General features: G+C 39.4%; 2 protein-coding genes across 2 annotated transcripts; both read left to right on the top strand.

The window, feature by feature from the left end:
- The first annotated feature begins 877 nt into the window (after window positions 1-877).
- Window positions 878-9,340, top strand: LOC143881488 (binding protein). Its single transcript, XM_077384573.1, has 9 exons — window positions 878-2,513; window positions 3,533-4,264; window positions 5,240-5,734; window positions 5,855-5,946; window positions 6,369-6,456; window positions 6,636-6,750; window positions 6,839-6,965; window positions 7,560-7,734; window positions 8,477-9,340. Exons 1-9 carry the CDS (start codon window positions 948-950, stop codon window positions 9,206-9,208), a joined length of 4,122 nt encoding a protein of 1,373 aa, XP_077240688.1. The 5' UTR covers window positions 878-947; the 3' UTR covers window positions 9,209-9,340.
- A 5,681-nt stretch (window positions 9,341-15,021) lies between these two features.
- Window positions 15,022-16,482, top strand: EDA35 (temperature sensing protein-like protein). The gene has a single exon (XM_077384572.1). It carries the CDS (start codon window positions 15,126-15,128, stop codon window positions 16,155-16,157), a length of 1,032 nt encoding a protein of 343 aa, XP_077240687.1. The 5' UTR covers window positions 15,022-15,125; the 3' UTR covers window positions 16,158-16,482.
- Window positions 16,483-23,767: the final 7,285 nt, after the last annotated feature.

Below are 23,767 nucleotides of genomic sequence, written 5' to 3'. Positions count from 1 at the left end.
AGATCAGTGGTGTAAGCAGTCTACGGGGAGGAGACAATAACTTACCTCATATAATAGTAGTGAGTAGTGTTTGGTTATCAACTTTTGGGGTGTGGGTGTCATTACCAATATAGAGAGAATGAGAAAAGAGAGAATGCATCACTTCAAGAAATCCAAGCAAATTCAATATATATATATATATATATATATATATATATATATATATATATGAGGAAAAGGATTGTGAGCTTGAGCGTTGGAACATATTCGTGAGCTTGAGCTCAAAAACCATTGAGGCCCACATTGTTAGGATGATCCAAAGCATTAAGTAGAAAGGGCCTTACATAGATAGGGTGTGTACAAAAAACCACCTCCATAGGATCATCCTAACCCATCCATTTGTGGAGGTCAAAATGGACAGACCACAAATCTGCCCATTTTTGCCCTCCACTTTTGGAGGGGTTAGGATGATTCAATGGAGCTCATTTTTGGTACATACCCTATCTATGATAAGCCCTTGCAAATGAATGGTTTGGATCCTCACAGAAATTGTGGGACCCATGTGATTGGTGCACTCAAGCGCACCATTCCTTATTAGAGCTTGAGCGCACGAACATATTCCTCTATATATATATATATATATATATATTTTTTTTTTTTATTTTTTATTTTTGTAAATTTTGGCTTGGATTTCACAGGGCTATATGCCTGTATCGACTTTGGTCGTCCAAAGAGGCCTGTTTGACTGTTTGTTTTGGATTTGAGAATCAATTCTAAGTCCAAAACCGATTATACGACTTTACAAGATTTTAAACAATCGATTTCAAAATCTAAAACAAACAGGCCGACTACAAAACAAACCCTTGCGTTCTCAGAAGGCGGGACGCCCAATTCAAAAACCAGAGCGAGAGAGAGAGAGAGAGAGAGAGAGAGAGAGAGAGAGAGAGAGAGAGAGAGAGAGACAGGTCATGGAAGAACCTGTGTCGAGGATAATTTCCGAGCTTGAAACCCACACTCAAAATCCCCACCAACCCATTTCAGAATCCTCACTCCAAGATCTCCAAACCCTCTTCTCCAACCAAACCGATCCCGAAGACCTAAACCTTCTATGGGAAGAACTCTCCTCCAAAACCCTTTCCCATTCCACTCTTGTCAATTCCATCACTTCCTCCATTGATTCACCTATCCCTTCTCTCTCCCTCTTAGCTTCCCACATTTATCTCCTAATCCTCCTCTCCCCAACCTCCCCCATTTACACCCTCTTCAATCCCATCTCATTCCAATTCCTCCTCCGCTCTCTCCGCCGCTCTTTCAAACAAAATCCAACCTCTTCCCCACCTAGGGCATCCGAAAAGAACAAGAACAAGAAAAGAAAAGGCAATCTTAAGAAGAATTCTCGCAAAACCCATGACGAAGACGAGGAAGAGAACAAGAGAAGAAAAGGCGGTCTTAAGAAGAATTCTCGCGAAACCCATGATGAAGAAGAGGAGGTAGATGGAGATCTTGATGAGGAAAGTAATAGAGGTACTCAAATTGATGTTAAAATCCTTTTTTCTATATTGAAAAATTTAGAGTCTGTTTTAGGTCGAATCCGTTTAGATGGGTTTCCTGATAGTCTGAAATCTTTAGTAGAAACTGTTTCTGAAATTCCGGTCATAGCGGTTGAATCAATCCAGAATGTTGCCAATTACAATAGATTATGTGATATGTGTTTTTGTATACTGAAAGGAGTCTTAAAACCCGAGCATGGGGATCTTACAATTAGTACTGGTGAGGTTTTGAAGTCACTTACACCGGCGGTTCTTCAGATGAAGTCGCCGGTGAGAAACTCTGTATTGAAATTTGTAACTGATCAGATAATAGATTTGGCCAAGGAATGTGATGCGGTTAGGAAAGCGGTTGTTTACCTTCCTAGGTTTTTGGTTAGTAAGGCGCCCGAGAAATCTGACCATAGGGCTATGGTGGTTGATTCAATTATGAAGGTGGTTGGGGCAATGGAGTTTGATGATCAAATAGGTTTTGCTGATTATGTTGTGAAGATGAGTGGAGGGAAGGCGAGGTTCAGACTGATGGCGGTGGATCTGATTACAATGCTTTTGATATCATTACCCAATCCTTTAGGGTTAGATTTTGGTAGTGGAATTGGAGGGGAGGGTGAGAATTGGTGGGGTTTGAGATGTTTGGAAGCGATAATTCAGCGGTGTTCTGATGTGACTGGAGGGATCCGTGCGCGGGCTCTGTCGAACTTGGCTCAGGTGGTGGGATTTCTATCAGATGATGTTAATAACCAGGCCCAATTAATGGAGGTAATGGGGTTTGGGAATGTCAATGTGAAGGGAGGATTGAATGAGCTTTTGAGGAAGAGGTGTATGGATGAGAAGGCGGCTGTGAGAAAGGCGGCTCTTCATCTCATTATGAAATCAACAGCTCTTCTTGGTAGCACTGTTGATGAATCCATGCTTAAGACACTCGGGATTGCTTGCTCTGACCCGCTTGTAAGCATTCGGAAAGCTGGTCTCTTGGCTCTATCAGAGGTACTGTTTTCACTGTTCAGTTCTATTTGATTTCTTCACTGTTTGTCTTTCTATCTTAGATGTGGTTAATGCTGGGTTTTATATCAAACAACTGTTTGTTCTGATATGTGATTCTTGTGGTTCTCGGTGGAACTTCTGATTCTTTCTTTGTTTGTCAAGAATTTTCCACAATGCAATCTATATCTGGTTATAAGCTTTATACAAGGATTTAAATGCCTATTTCGGTGGAAATGTCAGCCAAAATCATGTAAAACCTAGATAAAAATTTTGGTTTTTTTTTTTAAATTTCAACTGAAATGTAAAAAATTTCTGCGGAAATCTTTAACATTTAGGTGGAAATTTTGTAAATAAGGGTGAAAAACGAAATTTTGGCAAATTTCGGAATTTCGAGGAAATGTTGGTGAAATCCTGTAGTTTTCCGATTCAGTGTACTTTTGGTTTCGGTCCGAACCGACACCTATGGTTTTACATGCCGGATATTATTTATTTGATGTACTCATTTATGTATGCACGTTAGGGTGCATTTTTTCGGTTGAATCTCCCTCTGGTTTGCAGGTTATCTTATTCTTCTCTTGAAACAACCAATTACTCCAAAAGCTAATGCAGTTAGAAAAGGTGTTATTTAATCATTTATACTTCAACACTCCCTCTCACGTGTGGCCCCTTTTTCCAGGCTGGCCGTACATGTGGATTTTTAATATCAAGGAGTTGTTGTGGATTTTGAACCCATGATCTGTCGTGAGGTAATAACTATGATGCCATGTGAAACAATCAATTACTCTAAAACCTTAAGCTGTTATAGTTGGTGCCGTGTTACTCAATCATTTATACTTCAGCATTCTCCTATTTTTCATTTCATTTTATTATAACAAAATCCGATTCTTTTCTTGCTATCAGAAACATTTCTTTATTTGTTACAAGTAATTCATTTGCTATCCCTTTTTTTTTGTTTCATCTGTCATGAGCTTCTCAGTTTGCAATTCTTGTCTTTATTGCTGGATTCTGCGTTGGATCTGCAGCTACTAAGAAAATTCCCAGATGGCAGAGTTGTCACTGAGTGGCTTCATGCTGTTCCACGGCTAATCACGGATAACGAGTCAAGCATTCAGGCGGAATGTGAGAATTTGTTTAAGGAATTGGTGTTGGATCATGTGTCTAGATCTGGATGCTTGAGCTCATTCAATATCACATCAAGTCATTTCAGTTTAGACACCTTTGAAACAGAGTTAGAGTCAGTTTTACCCAAAGGAGTGCTGGTTTTGTTGAAAGGGATCTGTGATGGAGAGGTTGCACCATGTGTGAGGAAAATTTGTGCAAGCCTTGGCAAAAAGCAGCAGCTCAAGCCTGCCATTGCTACCTCACTTCAAAACATAATAAGAACCTCTGAATCTCTCTGGTTGAGCCATTCCATGCCAATAGAAAAATGGACCGCTCCTCCTGGTGCTTGGTTTCTTCTTTCCGAGGTTTCTTCGTTTATGCCAAAAGTGGTGGGATGGAAATTCCTTCACCATCATTGGAAGCTTCTAGACAATACCAAGTCAGAGAGTGAGGTTCGTAGCCCCCTTGTGCAAGAAGAGATGGGTGGACGGGTCGATTGCAGTGAATCGAATTCCATTGCCTGGGCCGGAGATCGAGTTTTCCTTTTACAGACTATTTCCAATGTTTCAGTGGAGCTGCCCCCAGAGCCTGCTGCAGAGTTGGCTCACAACTTGCTTACACGGATCGGGGAGTTCAATATGCACCCAACTGAGGTATTCCTCCCACGGATAATTGAATTCTACCACATTTTTTTGGTAATTGAATTCTACCACATTCCACACCAATGCTACTGTTTTTCTGCCTTTCATATGCATCTTTTTTGTTGATTTCTGGCGATGTTAGTCAGTTAAGGTTTCAATTTGTAATGAGCTCAAGGGTACATGTAAATTATCGACATCCTGGAATATGCCAAGTATATATGAATGATCACTTTATCTAACATATTCACTAATAATAAATGCACCCTTAGGGCACCTTTGGTTAGCATTATTTTTTTCCTGGACTATTGGGTTACCCAATTGTGAGAGACGGTGGGAGAGGGATAGATATGAGAGGACTGAGTGGGGAGAGGGCAAGAAAAGCCTGAAAAACCATGAAACAAAAAACTCCACTCAAAATAGGATCCAATTTTTCCTGATTTTTAACCCACTTCTTACCCTCAACTCATTCGTGCCCTCTCAAGTCTCTCCTTCTCGCACCCGCCCTACCCCTCTCTCACCACTTGGAGACACCCATTTATCATGGACGAGTGTACACAATACACATGTCAAACATGCATGCGTGATCACCTAATCTCACATATTCACTAATAATAAATGCACCATTTAGTGGAGTGGAAGGCATTCACATTCATGGACAATGGTACAAGTTATGCATGCACAACATATGCCCAACTTTGAACAATTTTGAAGGGAACGTGATGCTTTAGAAGAATGAATGGTACTCTTCTCTTCTCAATTAACTAGTCCACCCTTTTTCATTTGCGAAGTTGATCCCATGCCCGGAATGATGAGATCCATCCATTTTTTGTGTATTGATATCCACCAATGGAAAGGTCTAACTAGTCATCTGAGGTGTACTAAACCGGAGCTGTATGCTCTATTCAGTACTTCTGATAACATCAAAATGCTACTTCTTTCAGCGTCATGCTTTCTATTTTGAACCTTATTTTTTGTATATGACGATAGGTGGATGCTCATGTGAAAGCTCTTAGAACTTTATGCAAGAGAAAAGCTATGACTTCTAAGGAGGGTGATGACCTTGTATCAGTATGGGTCCATCAGTTAGTCTCTAAAGCTCTGCGAATTCTCAACAACCATGTATTCGAGGTCCCAGAAACCAGCAAAAACAATAGCTTTCTGACACCACCTCAAAGTGGCAGTAGGAAGGGTAAGAGGGAAGCAACAATATATGAGTCATTGTCCCAAGCAGTGAACGCAGTCTTTACTGTTGGGTCTATGGTTCTGGTTTACCCTTCTGCAGATGTAAAGGACATTGTTCCTCTATTACACACTATCATCACTTCGGGGGGTTCTGAACCAAAGCCGAAAGAACTTTCTGGCTTGACACTTCCTATAAAAAAGGTGGGCCCTTCTTTGTATGTCCAATCCTGGCTAACAATGGGAAAGATTTGCCTTGCAGACGACAAACTAGCAAAGCGTTATATCCCTCTGTTTGTGCAGGTTTGAATCTTACTTATACCATGTGTGGTCCTCATCTTCTTTGACAGGCTTACATTAATTTTTTTTTGAATGGTAAATTGAAAACCCTTACATTAATTAACTTGTTGGGTGTCGCTTTAGGAGCTTGGAAGGAGTGACTTTGCTGCCCTTCGCAACAATATTGTACAATTGATAGCAGATTTTTGTGTTCGTTATACTGCTTTAGTTGATTGGTAAGGATCTTATGACTGCAACTAAGAATCCATCCCTTGCAACCTATGTCGCAATTATCTCCAATATTTTCAAAATATCTCATTTTTATCACGACATTCTGATACAACCACAAAATCTCGAAATAAGCCCGATAATTTAAAAATATAGCGATATTTTCATTTTTACCATAAATTGTCGCTATAATATCACGATATTATCCCGATATTTTTATTTTATATTTTTCTTAAATTTTATATATTTATATATTTTTAAAATAATTTTATTTTTACCTTTTTTCCGGACATAAACCCAAAAAATAAGAAATTAATACCCGAGATTTTCGCTTGCCAAGAAATTCCTGAGGATATTTGTGATATAGCTTGCAACTTCTTTTTAATTTAGTTCTTCATTCTTTCTGACTAGTTGTTGCTTGAATTCACAGTTATATTCCCAAGATCACCAATTCTTTGTGTGATCCCTGTGAGGTTGTGAGAAGGCAGACATTTATCTTGCTCTCAAGATTATTACAGGTGTGTTTCTGTGTTGCAACCATGACTAGGAGAAAAAGATTAAACATCTGAAGCAGGATAGTACTGTTGCATAAGATAATTCGTATATTTAGTGTGTAAAAGATTTGTGTGATGGAAAACTTCTATTCCTTTACTAGTATTTCATTATCATTCAACTTGGTTTTTTTACTTTGATCCAGAGGGACTATGTAAAGTGGAGAGGTGTGTTGTTCCTTCGATTTCTCTTATCTCTTGTTGATGAATCGGAAAAGATCAGACAATTAGCGGATTTCCTTTTCGGGAACATCTTAAAAGGTGAGGCTCTCTTGCATCATCAATGAGATAATTTTGAAGCTGAAGTAATCTGTTTGCTATTGGATTTGTGTTTGGCGGCATTTGACAGCCAAGGCACCACTTCTAGCATATAACAGTTTTGTGGAAGCCATTTTTGTTCTGAATGATTGCCATGCCCATGCTGGGCACAGCGAGTCGCATGCTTCGAAAACTGGGCGGCAGTTTTTCTCAATCAGGTAACTGTTTTTGTCACAAATATCATTCTTGGGAATTTCTCGGCAGGGGGAAATCTCGGAATATATTATTTTTTTTATTTTTTATTTTGGATTTAAATCGGGAAAATTATAAAAATAATATTATTTAAAAATATATAAATATATGAAATTCAAGAAAATAACTCAACTCAACAAAGCCTTTTTCCCAAACTAGTTGGGGTCGGCTAAACGAATCCTTTAGAAAAAATTCATGAAGAAGGTAAAAGGAATCTACCGGCTCTAATCCTGATTCTTGTTGGGTTCTTCTACGTGGATCATTTTCTTCCATGCTATCCTATCCAAGGTATGAAATCTAAGAAAATATATAAAATAAAAATGTAGGAATAATATCATGGTATTATCGCGACCTTTTATGACAAAAATGAAAATATCGCTACATTTTTAAAGTCCAGGATTATTTCGGGATTTTGTCGTTTTATCAAATGTTGCGATAAAAACGCTATATTTTGAAAATATCTGAGATGTTTTTGACATATCTGTTTAGAAGACACAAAGCTATATTGGAGAACTGCTAAGTAAATGTAACATTGATTATCCATATATTGTTTGTTGCAGAGGCACTGATGAAAAATCAAGGTCAAAGAGGATGCACATCTATGTTGCTTTACTTAAACAAATGGCACCAGAGCACCTTTTGGCCACTTCTGCAAAGCTTTGCGCGGAGATTTTGGCGGCCGCATCTGATGGCTTGCTCAATATTGATGATGTGACTGGGCAGTCTGTATTGCAGGTATGTATATTATATTCATTCTGTTCTATGTCACAAATATCGTTCTCATGAATTTCTCGGCAAGGGAAAATCTCGGGATATATTATTATTATTATTATTATTATTATTATTTTGGGTTTATATCGGGACAAAAATGATAAAAATAAAATTATTTAAAAATGTATTGAGGGAAATGATATCAAAACAACCATATTTTGATATATTTACAAACCATCTTGTCTTTTAGTATTTAAAGAGCTGTCAAAAGGTTTTTACATTTCCCAAAAAGCTCTCACGAGCCAATTACAGAAGAAAAGACAGCTGGGTTTGTGCAAATATCAAATGATGGTTGTGCTGATAGCCTTTCCCTATATAAATTAAGGAAAAAAATATTTAATAAAAAAATATCATGATATTATCACGACAAATGAAAGGGAAATGATATCACTCCCCCTCCCCCCCAACACACACACACACAGTGAGAATGGTTCACTACTTGAGAATAAATTCACACCCTTTAACGTTTTTCTTTGCCTATAAAACTTAACGAATAACATGTTTTTTTTTTTTGGGATATCATTTCCCTAAATGAAAATACCGCTATATTTTTTAAATTTTGTCGGTATTATTTCAGGTTTTTGGCGTTTTCTCAAAATATTGCAATAAAATCTCTATATTTTGAAAATATCAGAAATATTTGTGACATAGATCATGTTGCCATGGATTATCGTTTTTGGAACTTGAGAATAGTTGGCATTAACAGGATGCACTACAAATACTTGCCTGCAAAGAGATGCGAATCCAATCCAATCGTGGGGCGGCAGCAGCCGACGTGACAGAAATGGACGAAGAAGGTGGGGATGGTGGAGGAGGTCTCACGGCCGCTAGAGGGAGGGTGGTCAGTCATGTAGCTAAGAAGAACCTGATTCAAAACGCAGTTCCCATTTTTATAGAGTTAAAACGTTTGTTGGAGAGTAAGAACAGCCCTCTCACAGGTTCCCTTATGGAGTGTCTCCGTGTGCTACTTAAGGACTTTAAGAACGAGTTCGATGAAATATTGGTTGCAGACAAGCAGCTCCAAAAAGAGCTCATCTATGATATGCAAAAGTACGAAGCCGCGAAGGCAAAGTCGACAGTTAAGGAGGCTGTTGGTACTAAACAGACATCAGCGAACTATAGTTCTCCCCCACCCCATGGTGTTGGTGGTGGTTCTAGTGGGACTAGACTAGGTAGTGGTGCTAGTGTTCATCATCGGTTAGCGAAGTTGGGAACTGCTGATAGAATTGCATCTGCTGTAGCAGATGCCGCTGCTGCGGCCACTGTTAGATCAGTGCTCAAGGAAGTGAACAGAGGTACACCCACTCCACCACTTCAATCCATGGGTCTGCCCAAGCTCAAGTCTTCCACTGGTAATGTTTCTAGAAGTGATCGCCCACTAGAAGTATTGGAATCTTTAAGGAGAAGACAGTCTTTTGACTCTGATGATGAAAACTAGTTGTTTGGCTTGTATACGTCGAATGTCTTAATACAAAAGGATATGCAGCAATTTTTCACTATGCTTTTTATGAGCATCACTTGGACACTTCATTTTAGGCTATTGAAATCATTCTCCCTCCCCTTTTCACCATTTGAAATCTCTTGCTGTGGCCAAGTTAGTTGCAGGAGCATACTCAACAGCCAGGTGGTTATTCAACAAATAGGAGTAAAAATATGTGGTTACTCAGCAGTTACTTGTGGTTAGGTCCTGTTGTTTGAAAAGCAAAAGCCAAGAATTTATGAACCAGTTATTTCAGTAATTCTCTATGTAAGAGAACAGACTGGCAGTTAAATTCCGTTTAAAAAATCAGGAGACACTGGCATTCTCGAATTCGCCATTCCCCCTTCAATTTTCTCTTGCTATAATTACTTAAAATCCTTCAGTATTTCGATGTTTTCAAAGGAAAGGTCTATAGAATCACTGGTTCTATCATTTGGTATAGACCCATCCTTGTGAATCATCAACCCATCAGTGTTCTGCAAGGCATTGCGATCAAACAAAGGTTGTGTCTTCTCGCCAAACACTGACATCAACCATAATATACCACTGAATCTATACTTAACAATTTTCTTACCATCTTTACGATGACATCAGACGGTCAAAGCACTCAATTACAGAAAATAGATTCGGAGATCAAGATCCTCGAAGACACCCTTACACACATAACACAAGAATGTCAATAACTCATGTCAAAAGGTGTCTGCAACCAATGCCAAGTATGAGTATTTATCCAGAGCCATACATCAATTACTAGAAGGTACAATGGTAGCAGTGGCTGAGAACTGTGGGACAACCTTCATGGAAGGAATTTTTCGATGCACTATGTGCTTGGTTCGGTCCTCCGAATTTGAAGACGTTGCCGGCATTCTCTCTAAACTATGACATACCTCTACATTTCATTTTTTTTAATGAAAACCTCTATACTCAACTCAACTCAACTCAACAAAGCCTTCGCCCCAAACTAGTTGGGGTTGGCTAAATGAATCCTTTAGAAAAATTTCATGAAGAAGGTGAAAGGAATCTACCAGGCTCTAATCCCGGCTCTAGTTGGGTTCTTCTACATGGATCATTTTCTTTCATTCTATCCTATCCAAGGCCATGTTTCTGAGCTATCAAGTCGTTCCTCACTGTTTCTACGCAAGTTGTTTTCGGTCTGCCTCTACCTCCTTTTTACTCCATCAATTTGGCACGAGTGGCCTCTTCTCATCAGAGCATCCAAAGGCCTATGTTGGATATGTCCAAACCATCGTAAGCGGTGCTCTCTCATCTTCTCCTCAATTGACGCCACCCCCCACCTTTTTACGAATGTCTTCATTTTTAATTCTATCTAACCTTGTGTGGCCGCACATCCATCTAAGCATTCGCATCTCCGCTTCACTCATCTTATGCACATGCTGCTTCTTGGTGGCCCGAGCCAAACAACATGGCTGGCCTCACAGCTGTCTTATAAAACTTTCCCTTCAACTTGGTAGGGATTTTACAGTCGCACAGAACTCTTAAGGCAAGCTTTCACTTCAACCAGCCTGCTATTATTCTATGGTTAACATACTATTCAATCTCTCCTTCCTTATGTAGAATTGAACCAAGATATCGAAAGATATCCCTCTTAGGTACCTCATGTCCAGTCATGTTTACTACATCCTCGTCCCGCCTCCTTACATTACTAAAGTTGCACTCCATATACCGTCTTAGTCCTGCTTTTAATGACAACCTCTATATTTCATTAAAATCAAGAACAATTTGAAGGCTGGGATTACTGCACTATTAAACTTCCTGAAGGTTTATTATCAGCTTTTCGTATGCGGGCTTAAAAACGACCTCCGATTCAACATGCAAATGTTCCAGCTATGGGTCTGGCTTGTTTACAAGATGAGTGACTCATTACTTAGAAACAATACCAGGTTCATTCAACCCGAACTGATCACCTAACCCAACCACCCTTCTGCAACCCCAACATCCTCCATTTCCTCCAACCATTAAAATGGTTACCACAATGGAAATGAAAGAAAGAAGGTATATGGGAATATGCTACAATTGTTATGTGATGAGAAGTTTGCACCATAGAACCATTTTCGCATTCTTGTTTGATGGTGATTGGCCTGATCAAATCGATGATGCTGATCCTAATCTTGCGGATTATCCTTCACATGAGTTTCACCAAGATATGGAAGGTATAAATTCAAAAATTTCTATGTATGCTATACATGGCTTGTGAAACTACCAATTACTCCAAAAGCTTAAGCTGTTGGAGAAGGCGTTATTTATTCTTTTATACTTTAACACTCCCCCTCACATGTGGCCCCCTTCTTTCTTTGGGTTGGCCTACACGTGGCACATCTGGCCCCTCTTTTAGGAGTATGGCCATTGCATGTGGATTTTTCTATCAAGGAGATTTGAACTCAAGACCTTTTGCTCTGATACCATGTGAAACTACCAATTACTCCAAAAGCTTAAGCTGTTGGAGAAGGCGTTATTGATTCTTTTATACTAACATGGATCAGTAGCTCCCAAACTATGGGTATCCGTATTCCTGGATTCCTTATGCGTCAACCCGTTATTGTTCTGATCGATTCAGGTAGCACTCACGAGTTTATTGATCGGGCCATAGCCAAAAGAACCAGTTGCAGAATTGAATGTGATAAGGCGTTTGATGTTATGATGACTAATGGTGACCGGTTGTCTTCAAATGGGATGCTGCTGACTACCATGTTTTAATAATTGCACTAACTCATCTTGTCTTTTATTATTTAAACATTTGTCAAAAGTTACTCTAAGAAGCCAAAACAGAAAAGGCAAGCTGAATTTGTGCAATTATTAAAACAAAGAAGTGCCAGTATCAGTAGCCCTTTTGTTTTATTTTCTCTTTCTTATTGCCATGCCATTTTAGAGGTACTTCATCCAATGTAATGCAAATGGAGCCTTCTTCTTCGCCGTGTTTTGTCCAGTTAATTTGCTTTTTAAACAGCCCCACCCTCCACCCCCCAAGATGCATTAGTACGAAGATGAATCTCAAGGGCGAATATATGAGCTTAAATTACAAGTTACAACTAGATTTGCTAGGCAATTTTGCAAAAAGCCATTTCACAGCTAACTTTTGCATTAAATGAGTAAGACAAAATCTGCTACAAGGTGGCTGTTCATTTGTCTTATTCGTTTAACGCATCTGAGGTGGCTGTTCTCCCCTGCAAAAGTAATGCTCAAAATAGCATTTTGCAAAATTACATAGCAAATAACATGGGAATTTGCTATGCAATTTTGGGGAAAGCCATTTCGGGGCTCATTATTGTAGAGGAGAACAGCCACAGGGCTCACTTTTCTTCACCTCCGGTGGATGAACAACGCCTTTATATTTTCTTTCCTTTGCAACATAACAATTTTTACTACTGATACTGACACTGCTATATTTTAATAATTGCACTAACTCTTCTTGTCTTTTATTATTTAAACAGTTGCCAAAGGTTATTACCCATCCCAAAAAACTCCCGAAGCCAATTTAAACAGAAAATACAAGCTGAGTTTGTGCAATTATTGAACGTAGTACTGACATTATCAGTAGCCTTTTTATTTCATTTTCATTTTCACTTTCCTATTCACATGTCATTTTTTTGAGATATTTCATCCTGCTGGGACCCAGGTATAACTCGCCCTTAAAAGCTAGCCGCTAAGGGGAGGGTGCCCAAACCCTCATAAGCCCATCCACATCCTTTCACAATTCACATATCCGATGTGGGATTATTGCTTTCACATGGAACTGCCAACAATCTCCCCCTCTACGTGGAAGCAATGTGGACAATCTTGTCCATCCATGCGGGTGCAACATGGGAACACTACGAGATCTTCCCCGAGGGATTTTTCCGTCCCCGGAGGGTAATACGGCTCTGATACCATTTATTGGGACCTGGGTAGAACTGGCCCTTAAAAGCTAGCCATTAAGGGAGGGTGCCCAAATCCTTGTAAGCCCATCCACATCCTTTCACATATCCGATGTGGGATTATTGCTTTCACATGGAACCCCAACACATCCCACCCCCAAGATGCATAATTACGAGGATAAATCTTGGGAAAGCGATATCAACACACCCATGTTTTAATAATTGCAAGAACCAGCTCACCTTTTCTTTTTTAATTGCCTTTTGGGAGCTTTTTTTCATTTTTGAGAACTATAATATATTGATAACCTTTTTACAGCTCTTTAAATGCTAAAAGATAAGATATGTTAGTGAAAATATCAAAATATGGTTGTGCTGATACCACTTCCATAATGATAAGTTTAGAATATCCACTAATTCTTAAATGCTATTACAAGAGGATCATTGTGTGCTTTTATAGAGCACTAACATGATAAACATAGAATCAAATCAAGATAACTATAAAGGGAAAGAATCCTAATCAAATCTACTTTATAATCTCTCTTTCTTGTCTCTTATATCCGTTGCCTAATTCATCTAGTTGCTTCATTTAGCCAACTTACCTAATCTACCTCCAAGATGGTCAACGGTGAGATCTTAACCCAATCCAACTGTTGGATCCCACATATTCTAACACATAAATCTTGTGGGCGAATATACCAACTGAGCTTCCTTTATAACGGGATCTCTACTGCAAAAGTAGGGGTGTAACTCGGGTCAGGGTGGATCGGGTTGAGGCCAACCCTGACCTAACCCAAGATAGCATTCCCTCAACCCTAACCTAGCCCAAACCGAGCCTCGGGTTGAGGATGGTCAACCCTAACCCAACCCGCCTCTAAATCTCTCAAGCCTAACCCAACCCATCTAACTGAAATCGGGTTGGTTCAGGTTCACATTGGGCCAAACAAAAAAATACAATAATCCAAAAAAAATTGAGATAAATTTAGAGGACAGACATCGGGTTCCCTGGTGTCATGGATCCAGACGGTCCGATGGATCGTCCGAATCCGAATGTTAATGAACGGGATCTAAACATATGAATAGGATCCATGGGCATATTTCGGATCATCAAATCTGGGATCCGAAAAAATTCTGATTGGGTATGGGCACGCCACATATGCCCATTGGATAGTTACGATCCGAAATGTTTTACAAAAATACCCTTCAAATTTTGTTAATGCTAACCGTTCTATGAAGGGTATTTTGGTCAAAACCTCTCTTATCACTTAATGAATCAGATGAGAATGTAGTTTCACTCATTTCAGTCGTTTCACTCATTTCAGTCGTTTCATTTCATACTTTCACAAAGGAAAAGAGAGAGTGGTTTTAGGGTAATTTATTCTTTGATAATAGTTATACATTATACTCGTGTATGTAATTTTGATTAGTTTTATTGTTTACAAGCATTACTTTACACATACATTAAACATAGTTAAATTTTTAATTTAGTTGAAGAAAATGCATAGAGACATACTAATAGTGGACTGCCATTCTAATTTTTTTTTTAAAAAGTTAATTGTTTACTTAGCTTAGTGGGACATAATAGGACACTCCGATGGATGGTTCGAATTAAAATGGATCATGATCATAACGGGGAAAGTAGGATCCAAAGAACAATCCGACTGATAAGGAATTTGAATGGATCGCCCTACCAGGCATACCTGGGTTACCCTCAACAAAGATATTTTCATATGTATCCATGGAAAATACGTGCATCCATCGTATAGGAACCCATGCTTTGATTAGTTACCGAAATTTTGGTTTTTTGTGGGGTCCGAAACGGTTACCGAAACCGAAATTTTAAACCTTGACCATAACACAAAGGAAGTAAATTTATTACATTAACCACAGCATATTTTATGTTTTTAGCAGCTTAGAACTTTCTAGGAAAAACTTAATCCCGATTTGATCCCAATCTGGGCAGGGAAAGACTTGTAGAAGGAATTCAGTTCTACCAGAGACAGAAGATGAAGGAAGAAGAAGTAAAGCGGTGCCAAATCCAAGAATGGTACCCACGCTTTAAACCTCACTCCATTAAAACCCTAATCCACGAACTCCCTGAATCCTTCATCCAATACCTTCTCCAAGATTCCGGCCCATTCCTCCTCCCCCTTTCCATCTCCGGCGAAGACGCCCTCCCCCGCCGCAAAATCAACAACCTCGATTCCGATTCAATCATCCCATCAGACTCAGAATCAGAATCAAACTCAGACTCAGACTCAGACTCAGAATCTCCCACCGCCCCTTCCTTTCCCGATCTAGAATCTGAAATCAAATCGTCCATCGAAACCCTAGGCGGTGCAATCTTTCCCAAACTAAACTGGAGCGCTCCAAAAGATGCAGCTTGGATCTCCACCACCGGAACCCTCCGGTGTACTTCCTTCGCGGATATTTGCCTCCTTCTCCGATCCTCCGATAGCGCAGTTCATGATCTCTGCCACGCTTTCGATTCCTGCTCCGATAAATCCACCTCCCGTCCTTCTAAATTCTTCATCGCCCTTCGAAAATGGTACCCTTCCCTCCGCCCGGAAATGGAATTCCGCTGTTTTGTTCGCCTCCGCCGTCTAGTTGGAATATCCCAGCGCGAGGTCACCATATTCTACCCTGCCCTAATTGAAAAGAAGCTTGATCTTGAGTTGTCTATTGGGGAATTCTTTGAGGTGAATGTGAAGTCAGAGTTTGAATTGGAAGACTATGTGTTTGATGTTTATGTTACTAAGGACGGGCGGGTGAAGGTTATAGATTTTAATCCTTGGGGTGGGTTTACTTTGCCATTGATGTTCAGTTGGGAGGAATTGGAGGAAAATTTTAGGAATGGAGGAGAGGGGGGTGTTGAGTTTAGGATTGTTGAGAGCCGGTGTGGGGTTCGCCCTGGGTTGAAATCCGCGGTTCCTTATGATTACTTGGATATGAGCCCGGGGAGCGGATGGGATCAGTTCTTGAGGGGTGCTGATGAGGAATTCCGGAGGCAGGCAAAGTCTCCAGAAGCAGGAGGTTGAGGATTCATCTGTTCACTTTAGTGCTCTAGGTACGCTTTATGATTGATTTCTCATCTTTGTTTCCTTAAGCTGAAAACTGAAGAGAGTTAATTGTGCTTCAATGTGGAATTTGGACTTGTAATGTTATTATAAATGTTTTCCCTGTTCTCACATTTTCGAACTGAGATTGATTCAACAAAGAAATGGATGGGGCATGAGTAGGTTGATGGGGTTAAGTTTGGGAGAAGCCAAGGTGTGGTTATCTTTTCTTATGCTTAAACTGTAGAGCTCAATGATTGTGTAGAATGGTCCAAGTAAAGAGTATTAAACTTTTTGATTGCTATGATGCACGGAGAGATAAGGGTGAAAATTGAGTAGGAAATCAGGATTTTGGTTTGAGCTTTTACCATGTAATTGGGATGTGTTATAGTTGATCTAATTCACCTTTTGGCCATACCTTGGCCTTGCCCATCTAGAAGGGGTGCGAATTCATCATCTTCCCTATTTATAAGAGAAAAACGTGAATCTCTCTCTGTGTACGCAGCCTTTTCTTCTAGGTTTTTTCCTTACTGCTTCTTGCCTTTCTTCTTCTTCTTCCTAAGAGGAAGTCCTCCTTCACGTCCTTGATTTTATTAACGTGTGAAAACCTTAGGTTTTTACTGATTGATTCTACAAAGAACGAGAGATAGTCATTGTTAAGACTAACTGTCATTGATAAGACTAACCGAAGTAGTAGAAGTAGCAGGTTGAGAAGTGTTGCTTTGTCCGATGATGTGCTCATTGATATCATATCTCGATTGCCCAACACCTCTCTCCTTCTATTCCAATGCGTTTCCAAAGAATTTGCCGTCTCATTTCCGAAATCTCTCTCTCTTCGGAGAGGAAATCACTCCTACCCATGTCTGGCCTCTTCTATGAACGCAGATGTTACGCTCATGTGCAAGGCACATGTTTCCCTATAATAAATCCAACACTTAGTTTCTTGCCATGCCATTCTACTTGTAGGGTTAACCGCTCTTGCAACGGATTGCTCCTCAGCAGGGATGATTTTCAAACACAACTCTATGTCTGAAATCCCAGTACCAAACAATTCGTCACTCTTCCTCATGCTCATAAATTCCATTCTACCCGTGCCATTGCATTGGCTTTCGAACCCCTCCAGTCCCCTCAATGTAGAGTTTTTCACCCTGGAGGGGTTCGAAAGCCAATTCATTATACAATAATCAAATCGTGACCTACTTGGCAACCTATTGCTTTTGTGAGAATGGATGATTTGCATGATTTTTACGCTAGAGTAGATCCAAATCAAGGATTCTCAAAGTTATATCTATCAACGCACTCTAATATAATAGTCACGCTTTAGGGAAATGATATATTCACACTTTTTTTACTTCAATCAGCCCCTCTAGTGTAAAAGAGTAGTCATAAATACACTAGAGGGGTCTGACTCACAAGTAATAAAAGGGGGTGAATATATCACTTCCCACAAAAGCATTAGGTCGCCATGTATGTCACGATTTGATTATTGTATAATAAATTGACTTTCGAACCCCTCCAAGGTGAAAAACTCTACAGTGAGGGGATTGGAGGGGTTCGAAAGCCAATACAATGAAACAAGTAGAATGGAATTTAGGAGGGTGAGGAAGAGTGACAAATTGTTTGGTGATGTTGCGAAGGGTTTCAACCAAAAATATGGACTTGACTACAATGAGACATTCAACTCAGTTGTTTAAGGCATATATTCTTTTTGATTAATCGTTGCACTTGCAAATATCTATGAATGGCCTCTTCATCAATTGGATGTGAAAAATGCATTCTTGTTTTGGGACGTTGAAATAGAATTATTTATTAAGCAGCCGCTAGGTTTTTAGATAGTCGAGAATATGTTGGTAAATTGAAGAAAGGTTTCATTGGGTTGAAGCAAGTCTCAAAGTTTTGGTTTGGCTAATTTTGCAAAGACTAGTGTCAAGGAGACACTCTTTAGTAAAAATGGAACATCACAAATGGCTGCGTCTCATTTTGTCTTCAAAAGTATGTTGGGAGAGCACGTTTCATGGGCACTCCTGTCTAAGCGTTTGGTTGGTCCAATCCTTGGTGGTTTGCTCTCGTGGCATGCTACCAGGCCTAGCAAGCTATGGGTTGGAACCTTGGTGGTTTGCTGAAGGGTTGTACGAAGACCTTGCTTGTGCATGTGAGGCACATCGGGAAATCGACTTGCAGTTCGTAGGCTTTCTCTAATGTGCGGACTGTGAGTTTTCCAAAAGGATGCTCCAGTTTCTTTTGTTGAGGCACGGGGGCCAAAGAAACTGCGGGATGCAGATAGTAGGCCAAATAAGTGGCATGTTTGCCCATTAGTATTTATTTACATGTTTTTAGTTTTCCATTTTATTTAGTTTCTAGGATTTTATTTTTCATGTTATTTTTAGAGATTTTATTTTCCATGGAATTTTAGTTCCATTGCCTATATATAGGCCTTATGCAGTAGAGATTTTAAGTTTGGATGATTAATTGAATGGATTGGCTACTCCCCTCTACATGTTTCTTTTTCTTTCTCTTCCTCCCTCTCTTCTCTTCGTCTTCTCTTTTTCTCCCCTTTCTTCTATTTCTCTTCCTAGTCCTACATCAGTTGGGCCTTGCAAGGCCAAGATTAGTAGCTTGATGAATGGCTTGGTAGTCGTGATAAAGGTTTTTAATTTCGACCGAAATTTGAAATTTCGGGTTTCGGTCAACCCTGAAACCGAAATTGCGTAAACTCGAACGTTACAAAATTTCTTTTCCCTGAAATTTCTGTCTGAAATTTAAGGAAAATCTCCAAAAAAAACTGGATTTTATTCTTTATTTAATATTTTCCCAAAATTTCAGCCAAAATTACCGAAATTTCTCTGTAATTCTGTTCGAAATTTTGTACGAGATAAAATATTATTTTATTTGGTTTCGTTAGATTTCGTCCGAAATTTTGACTGAAATTTCGGTTTCGATGAGGAATGAAACGCATTCCGAAACCGAAATTTGAAACCTTGGCCGTGATCAAAGTATCAAAAGGTACATAGCAGGAACTAGCCTAGTAGCTTGTTGAACAGTTTGGAGATTGTTAGCACAAGTGAAGCATCAAGAGGTGTAGAGGGTGTAGGGCCTTTCGGGGGCCTTGCGTGGAGAAGCCTGGCCTTAGCATACGCTTATGTTGGGGCACCGCACGTGTTTGTCAGCATGAAAAAGAAAAGGCCCGTGACACTAGGTTACAAAAGAGTGCATCGAACAACTCCTTGTTTGTGAAGGTATCTAAGTTCATTGTGATGGACCTCATCTCGCTTCCTTTTTTTCTTGGGTTAGTTGTAAAGAACAACATGAGAAATGTTTTTTTATCCAGCAAAAGTATGCTTCCGATTTACTTGATAAAGTTAGGGGATTGATATCTCCACTCTCCGTCATCATTTGAGAGAAAAACTACATCTTGAACTTCCGTACTCATGCCAATACATGTTTTTTTCTATTATCCTGTGGTCTGGGATGGTAATAGTTGCCCTTGCTGGTTTTTGTTATCTATGACTGGCCTCTTCATCAATTGGATGTGAAAATTGCATTCCTACATTGGGACGTTGGAATAGAATTATTATTTTTTTTTTTTTGTTAATATTGAAATAGAATTATTTATTAAGCAGCCACCAGGTTTTTATACTGCAGATAGTCGAGAATATGTTGGTAAACTGAAGAAAGCTTTCTTTGGATTGATGCAAATCTCAAAGTTTTGGTTGGACCGATTTTCTAAAGCCTAGGTTTCAAAAGAGTGCATTGAACAACTCCTTGTTTGTGAAGATATCTAAGTCCATTGTGATGTAAAGAACATCACCATGGACAACTCCTTTTTTCTTGGGATAGATGTAAAGAACATCATGAGAAATGTCTTTTCATCCAGCAAAAGTATGCTTCTGATTTACTTGATAAATTTAGTTGATTGATATCTCCATTCTAGAAAAAAAGATATCTCCATGTTCAGTGCTCAATATTTGGCATGTGCCGAACATGTTTTTGTCTATTATCCTGTGGGCTGGGGAAGTAATAGTTGCCCTTGTTGGTTATATTGAAAAATCTTGGAAGAAAAAAGAAAGAAGACATAATATCACAAAAGGAATGGGGCCCACCTTTACTATTTCAAAAACTTGTGCAACGATGAGCAGAGAGGGGAGATGAAGAGGAGGAGAAGATCATCCTTGTACCTGTAGTCCTTTAATGGTGGCTATTACGAGTGATCAATGGTGAAGCTTCTTTGCCCATTTTGAGCTGCGATACCCTTCAATAGATTGGGACAAATGACATCTTTTGGAGCTCTTCACCTTTCAAGTCTCGCTTGATAGTTTTCCATCCATTGAATTTCTACCCTCTGTTTCCACGGTCAACTAAAGGCATGGGCTTTTCATCCGATCACAGGTTGTCGCTTATACAGTTATAAAAGCTCAGAGGTGGGCATGTGGATTGGCTGGTGTTAAAGTATAAAAGAAAAGGAGGGGCTACATGTTCCATGTGTACGACCAGCCCAAAAAAGAGGGGCCAGAGGTGAGGGGCGTGTTAAAGTATAAATGATTAAATAACACCATCTCTAACAGCTTAAGCTTTTAGAGTAATTGGTTGTTTCACAGCTGGTAACATTTAGATTGTGTTTCAATGGAACCCAAATGAAATTTGTATCAAGAATTCCAATGAGGCATAGGTGACGGCTATTTTAGATGGCATTAGGCTCACATGTAATGGTGACTTGGATTGTTTGATTGTGGAAGGAGACTATTTGAACGTGATTAGATGGATGGGTCATAGGAATCCATTTCCTTGGAGGTTTTCAAAAGCCATGGAAGAAATCCAGGATCGACTGACATAACTTTTCAACATGTTAGGAGGTTGGTTAATAGCGACACAGATCGGCTGGATCGGGTTGGAGTCGAGAGAACCCACTTTGAGTTGTTTGATTTCCTTTGTCCTTGACTTTTCTAGTGTTTGTTGTCAGTAGACAAGGCTTTTGATCTTGGTTTTCTCTTGTATTGACCACCTCGGTCCCTGGGGCTTTTCACTTTATTAATAAAATCTTTCACCTTTCTCATCAAAAGATAAGAGTCCATGTACGGGGAGAATAAGAGTCGTAATAGTAGGGTGTCAAATTAAAGGGGTTTGAGTTAGTCAATGCCATGTGATTTAATCTTTTATTTTTTTTGAATGGCAGCCATGTGATTTAATTTTTCACATTTAAAGATATTATTTAATCTTTTTTACTTTAACAGGGCTTTTATTATCATTAGACAATTAGGACTATGTTTTTACTCCCACTTAGAATTTCGTGGGAAGTACTTTGCCTATAAATTGTAAAGGCCTATGGCCTTAATTATGATGGTATGGTTGAACAAAATTGAGTTTATACTCCCATGTCTGGTTGCCAACCATTGCTCTCTGTATATCTATCTTCTCTCTTCCCTTGAGCATCAGTCCTCCGTTATCGTTCCCTTTCTTTCTTCCCATACAATTAATTTGTGAACCCCAAATTCACATCAGCATTGCAAAAGGGTATGGTTTTAGATACCCCAATGCCAAACCTGGTTATTTGTTTGTGGTTCAGAATGGACTTTTCAAATTCGTTTGGATGGAAAGTAGGGGCTCTCTTGACCGTACAGATGCTGGACCTGCAAGAGCTTATGAAGAAAAGCGAAAAAGAGCAAACAAGCTTGCAAATTCCACTGTAGGTACAAGGATGGTCCCTTCCTCTCCCTCTTATGTTCTCTGCTCTTCATTGTAGAGTTTTCGAAATAGGAAAGGTAGGCTCCTATCCATTTCTGATAGTATACTTTTTCTTCCAAGTATTGTTTTTTTTTTTCAAGAGAACTGGCTGGGGAAACTATATCGTCGCACCATGCAGGATATTAGACAATGACAAGTATTGGCATACGATATTAAAGGGGCATGGAGTTTCAATCCCCTAAATTTAATATGACTAATTATAATCTCATCACTACTCTTGCTAATATAAGGTTCAGTGAAAACAAACTTGCTTGGAAGAAGTGGCACATGAGGGTGTTCGATTGTAAGGCTAGACCCCGTAGGGCCATCTGTAGTTGGGGTTTTGGTCTCATCATCCGGTGGGCTCTAGGGCACAAGCCATTCATGTAAGTCTCTTGTTAGGATCTCAGGAGGTCTCGGGACATTTCTGGGCTGTCACATCATTAGAGAGTCAGCGATGATTTCCCCCTCCACTCGGTTCCATCAAATTCAACTTTGAAAGATCTAGTATTGTGAAACTGGGTTTGGTAGGTGTCAGTGGCATTATCCAGTGATCATGTTGGGATGGTTTCTTTGGCTTTCTTGGGTCCCATTGCCATATGGACTAGAATGAGGTAGAGTTGCTTGCTCTCATATGGGGCACTATGTTATGAGCTTAGAAGAAGATCACCCCATTTCTTTTCGAGGGAGATTTGAGGAACGTTATCAATTGGATGTTGGCCAAGGAATTCCTCTGTAGGTTTGCTGATGTGTTGGACTCTTTTGACCTTATTGGAGGATGTGTGCTTCCTTTTCAGAATGTTCAGAGGCTGGCCATTAACACTGTTGATGAGCTGACTAGGGCGAGCGTTGATAGAGCCTCCTTTGCAATTGTCAAATCCTTTTGCATCCCCTAATATTGAGTGATTATGTTTTGTTTTTTGTTGATCTTGCTTATAAAAACCACTCAGTCTTTCTCTTTTAATAAAGGTCATTATTAAAAAAAAAAAAAAAAAGGAAAGAGAGGGGGGCGGGGGGGTTGGAATTGTCATAGATTGTATGATATTGAAGCCTCTGGTTGGAGCCCGTCAACGCCCGACTTCCATTGGACTTGCCATTATGTTTGTTGTAAATTTGTAAGTTGTAACTCATGTCTGCCTGTTCTTGCATGATCCTTGGGAGGAACATTTTCAATTTGCCAAATATGTTGCCTTTTTTAAGAGGCGCTACATCTAATGGAACTGTATATGTGGTTGCTGTGTCATGAATGGTTGCCTCGTTTCATGGAGTAGCAAAATATAGAGAATTGTTACAAGGTCTGTTACAAAGGTCAAATATTGATCAAGGGTTGTTTTGTACTTCTGAGTTGACATGGATTCATCTTTTGATTAAAGCTTTCACTTCATTTACGCACTAATCATATTGAAATTGATTAGCAATTTGTGTGTGAAAGGATAGAGGTTGATGATTCAGTACCAAAATACATCTCGTCTTGATCAATAGGCTTATATTTTTACCAAATTTGATGAGATCATCCTTAGTTTTTAGTTGGAAGGCTACTTATGCTTCTAAAGAGTAATACCTTGAGGGGAGCTATTAGAAAGTAAATGCATTTTCTTAAATGGTGAGAATGTAGTATTCATGTGCGTGAGGGTATTTTAGTCATTTTATATATGACTTGATGGTTCTTAACTTCTTATACAATGCATCCGCATATTGTTTCCAAGGAAAAAATATGAGCAGACAAAGGTACAATTGGGGCTTTATCAATGATCGAAACCATTGATTTCCTAGGCCTTGCTATAGATGAGCCATGGAACAATGGATGTGGATTTTGTTCCATAGCTTATCCATAACTAGGCCTAGGAAATAAATGGTTTCGATCATTGAACAAG

The sequence above is a fragment of the Tasmannia lanceolata genome, unplaced genomic scaffold (assembly GCF_043159265.1).
Source record: "Tasmannia lanceolata isolate RefF3 unplaced genomic scaffold, GAP_Taslan_0.1 ptg000007l, whole genome shotgun sequence".
NCBI classification, from domain to species: Eukaryota; Viridiplantae; Streptophyta; class Magnoliopsida; order Canellales; family Winteraceae; genus Tasmannia; species Tasmannia lanceolata.
Note: the sequence above shows the minus strand (reverse complement) of the source record. Positions and strands in the feature narration are given on the sequence as shown.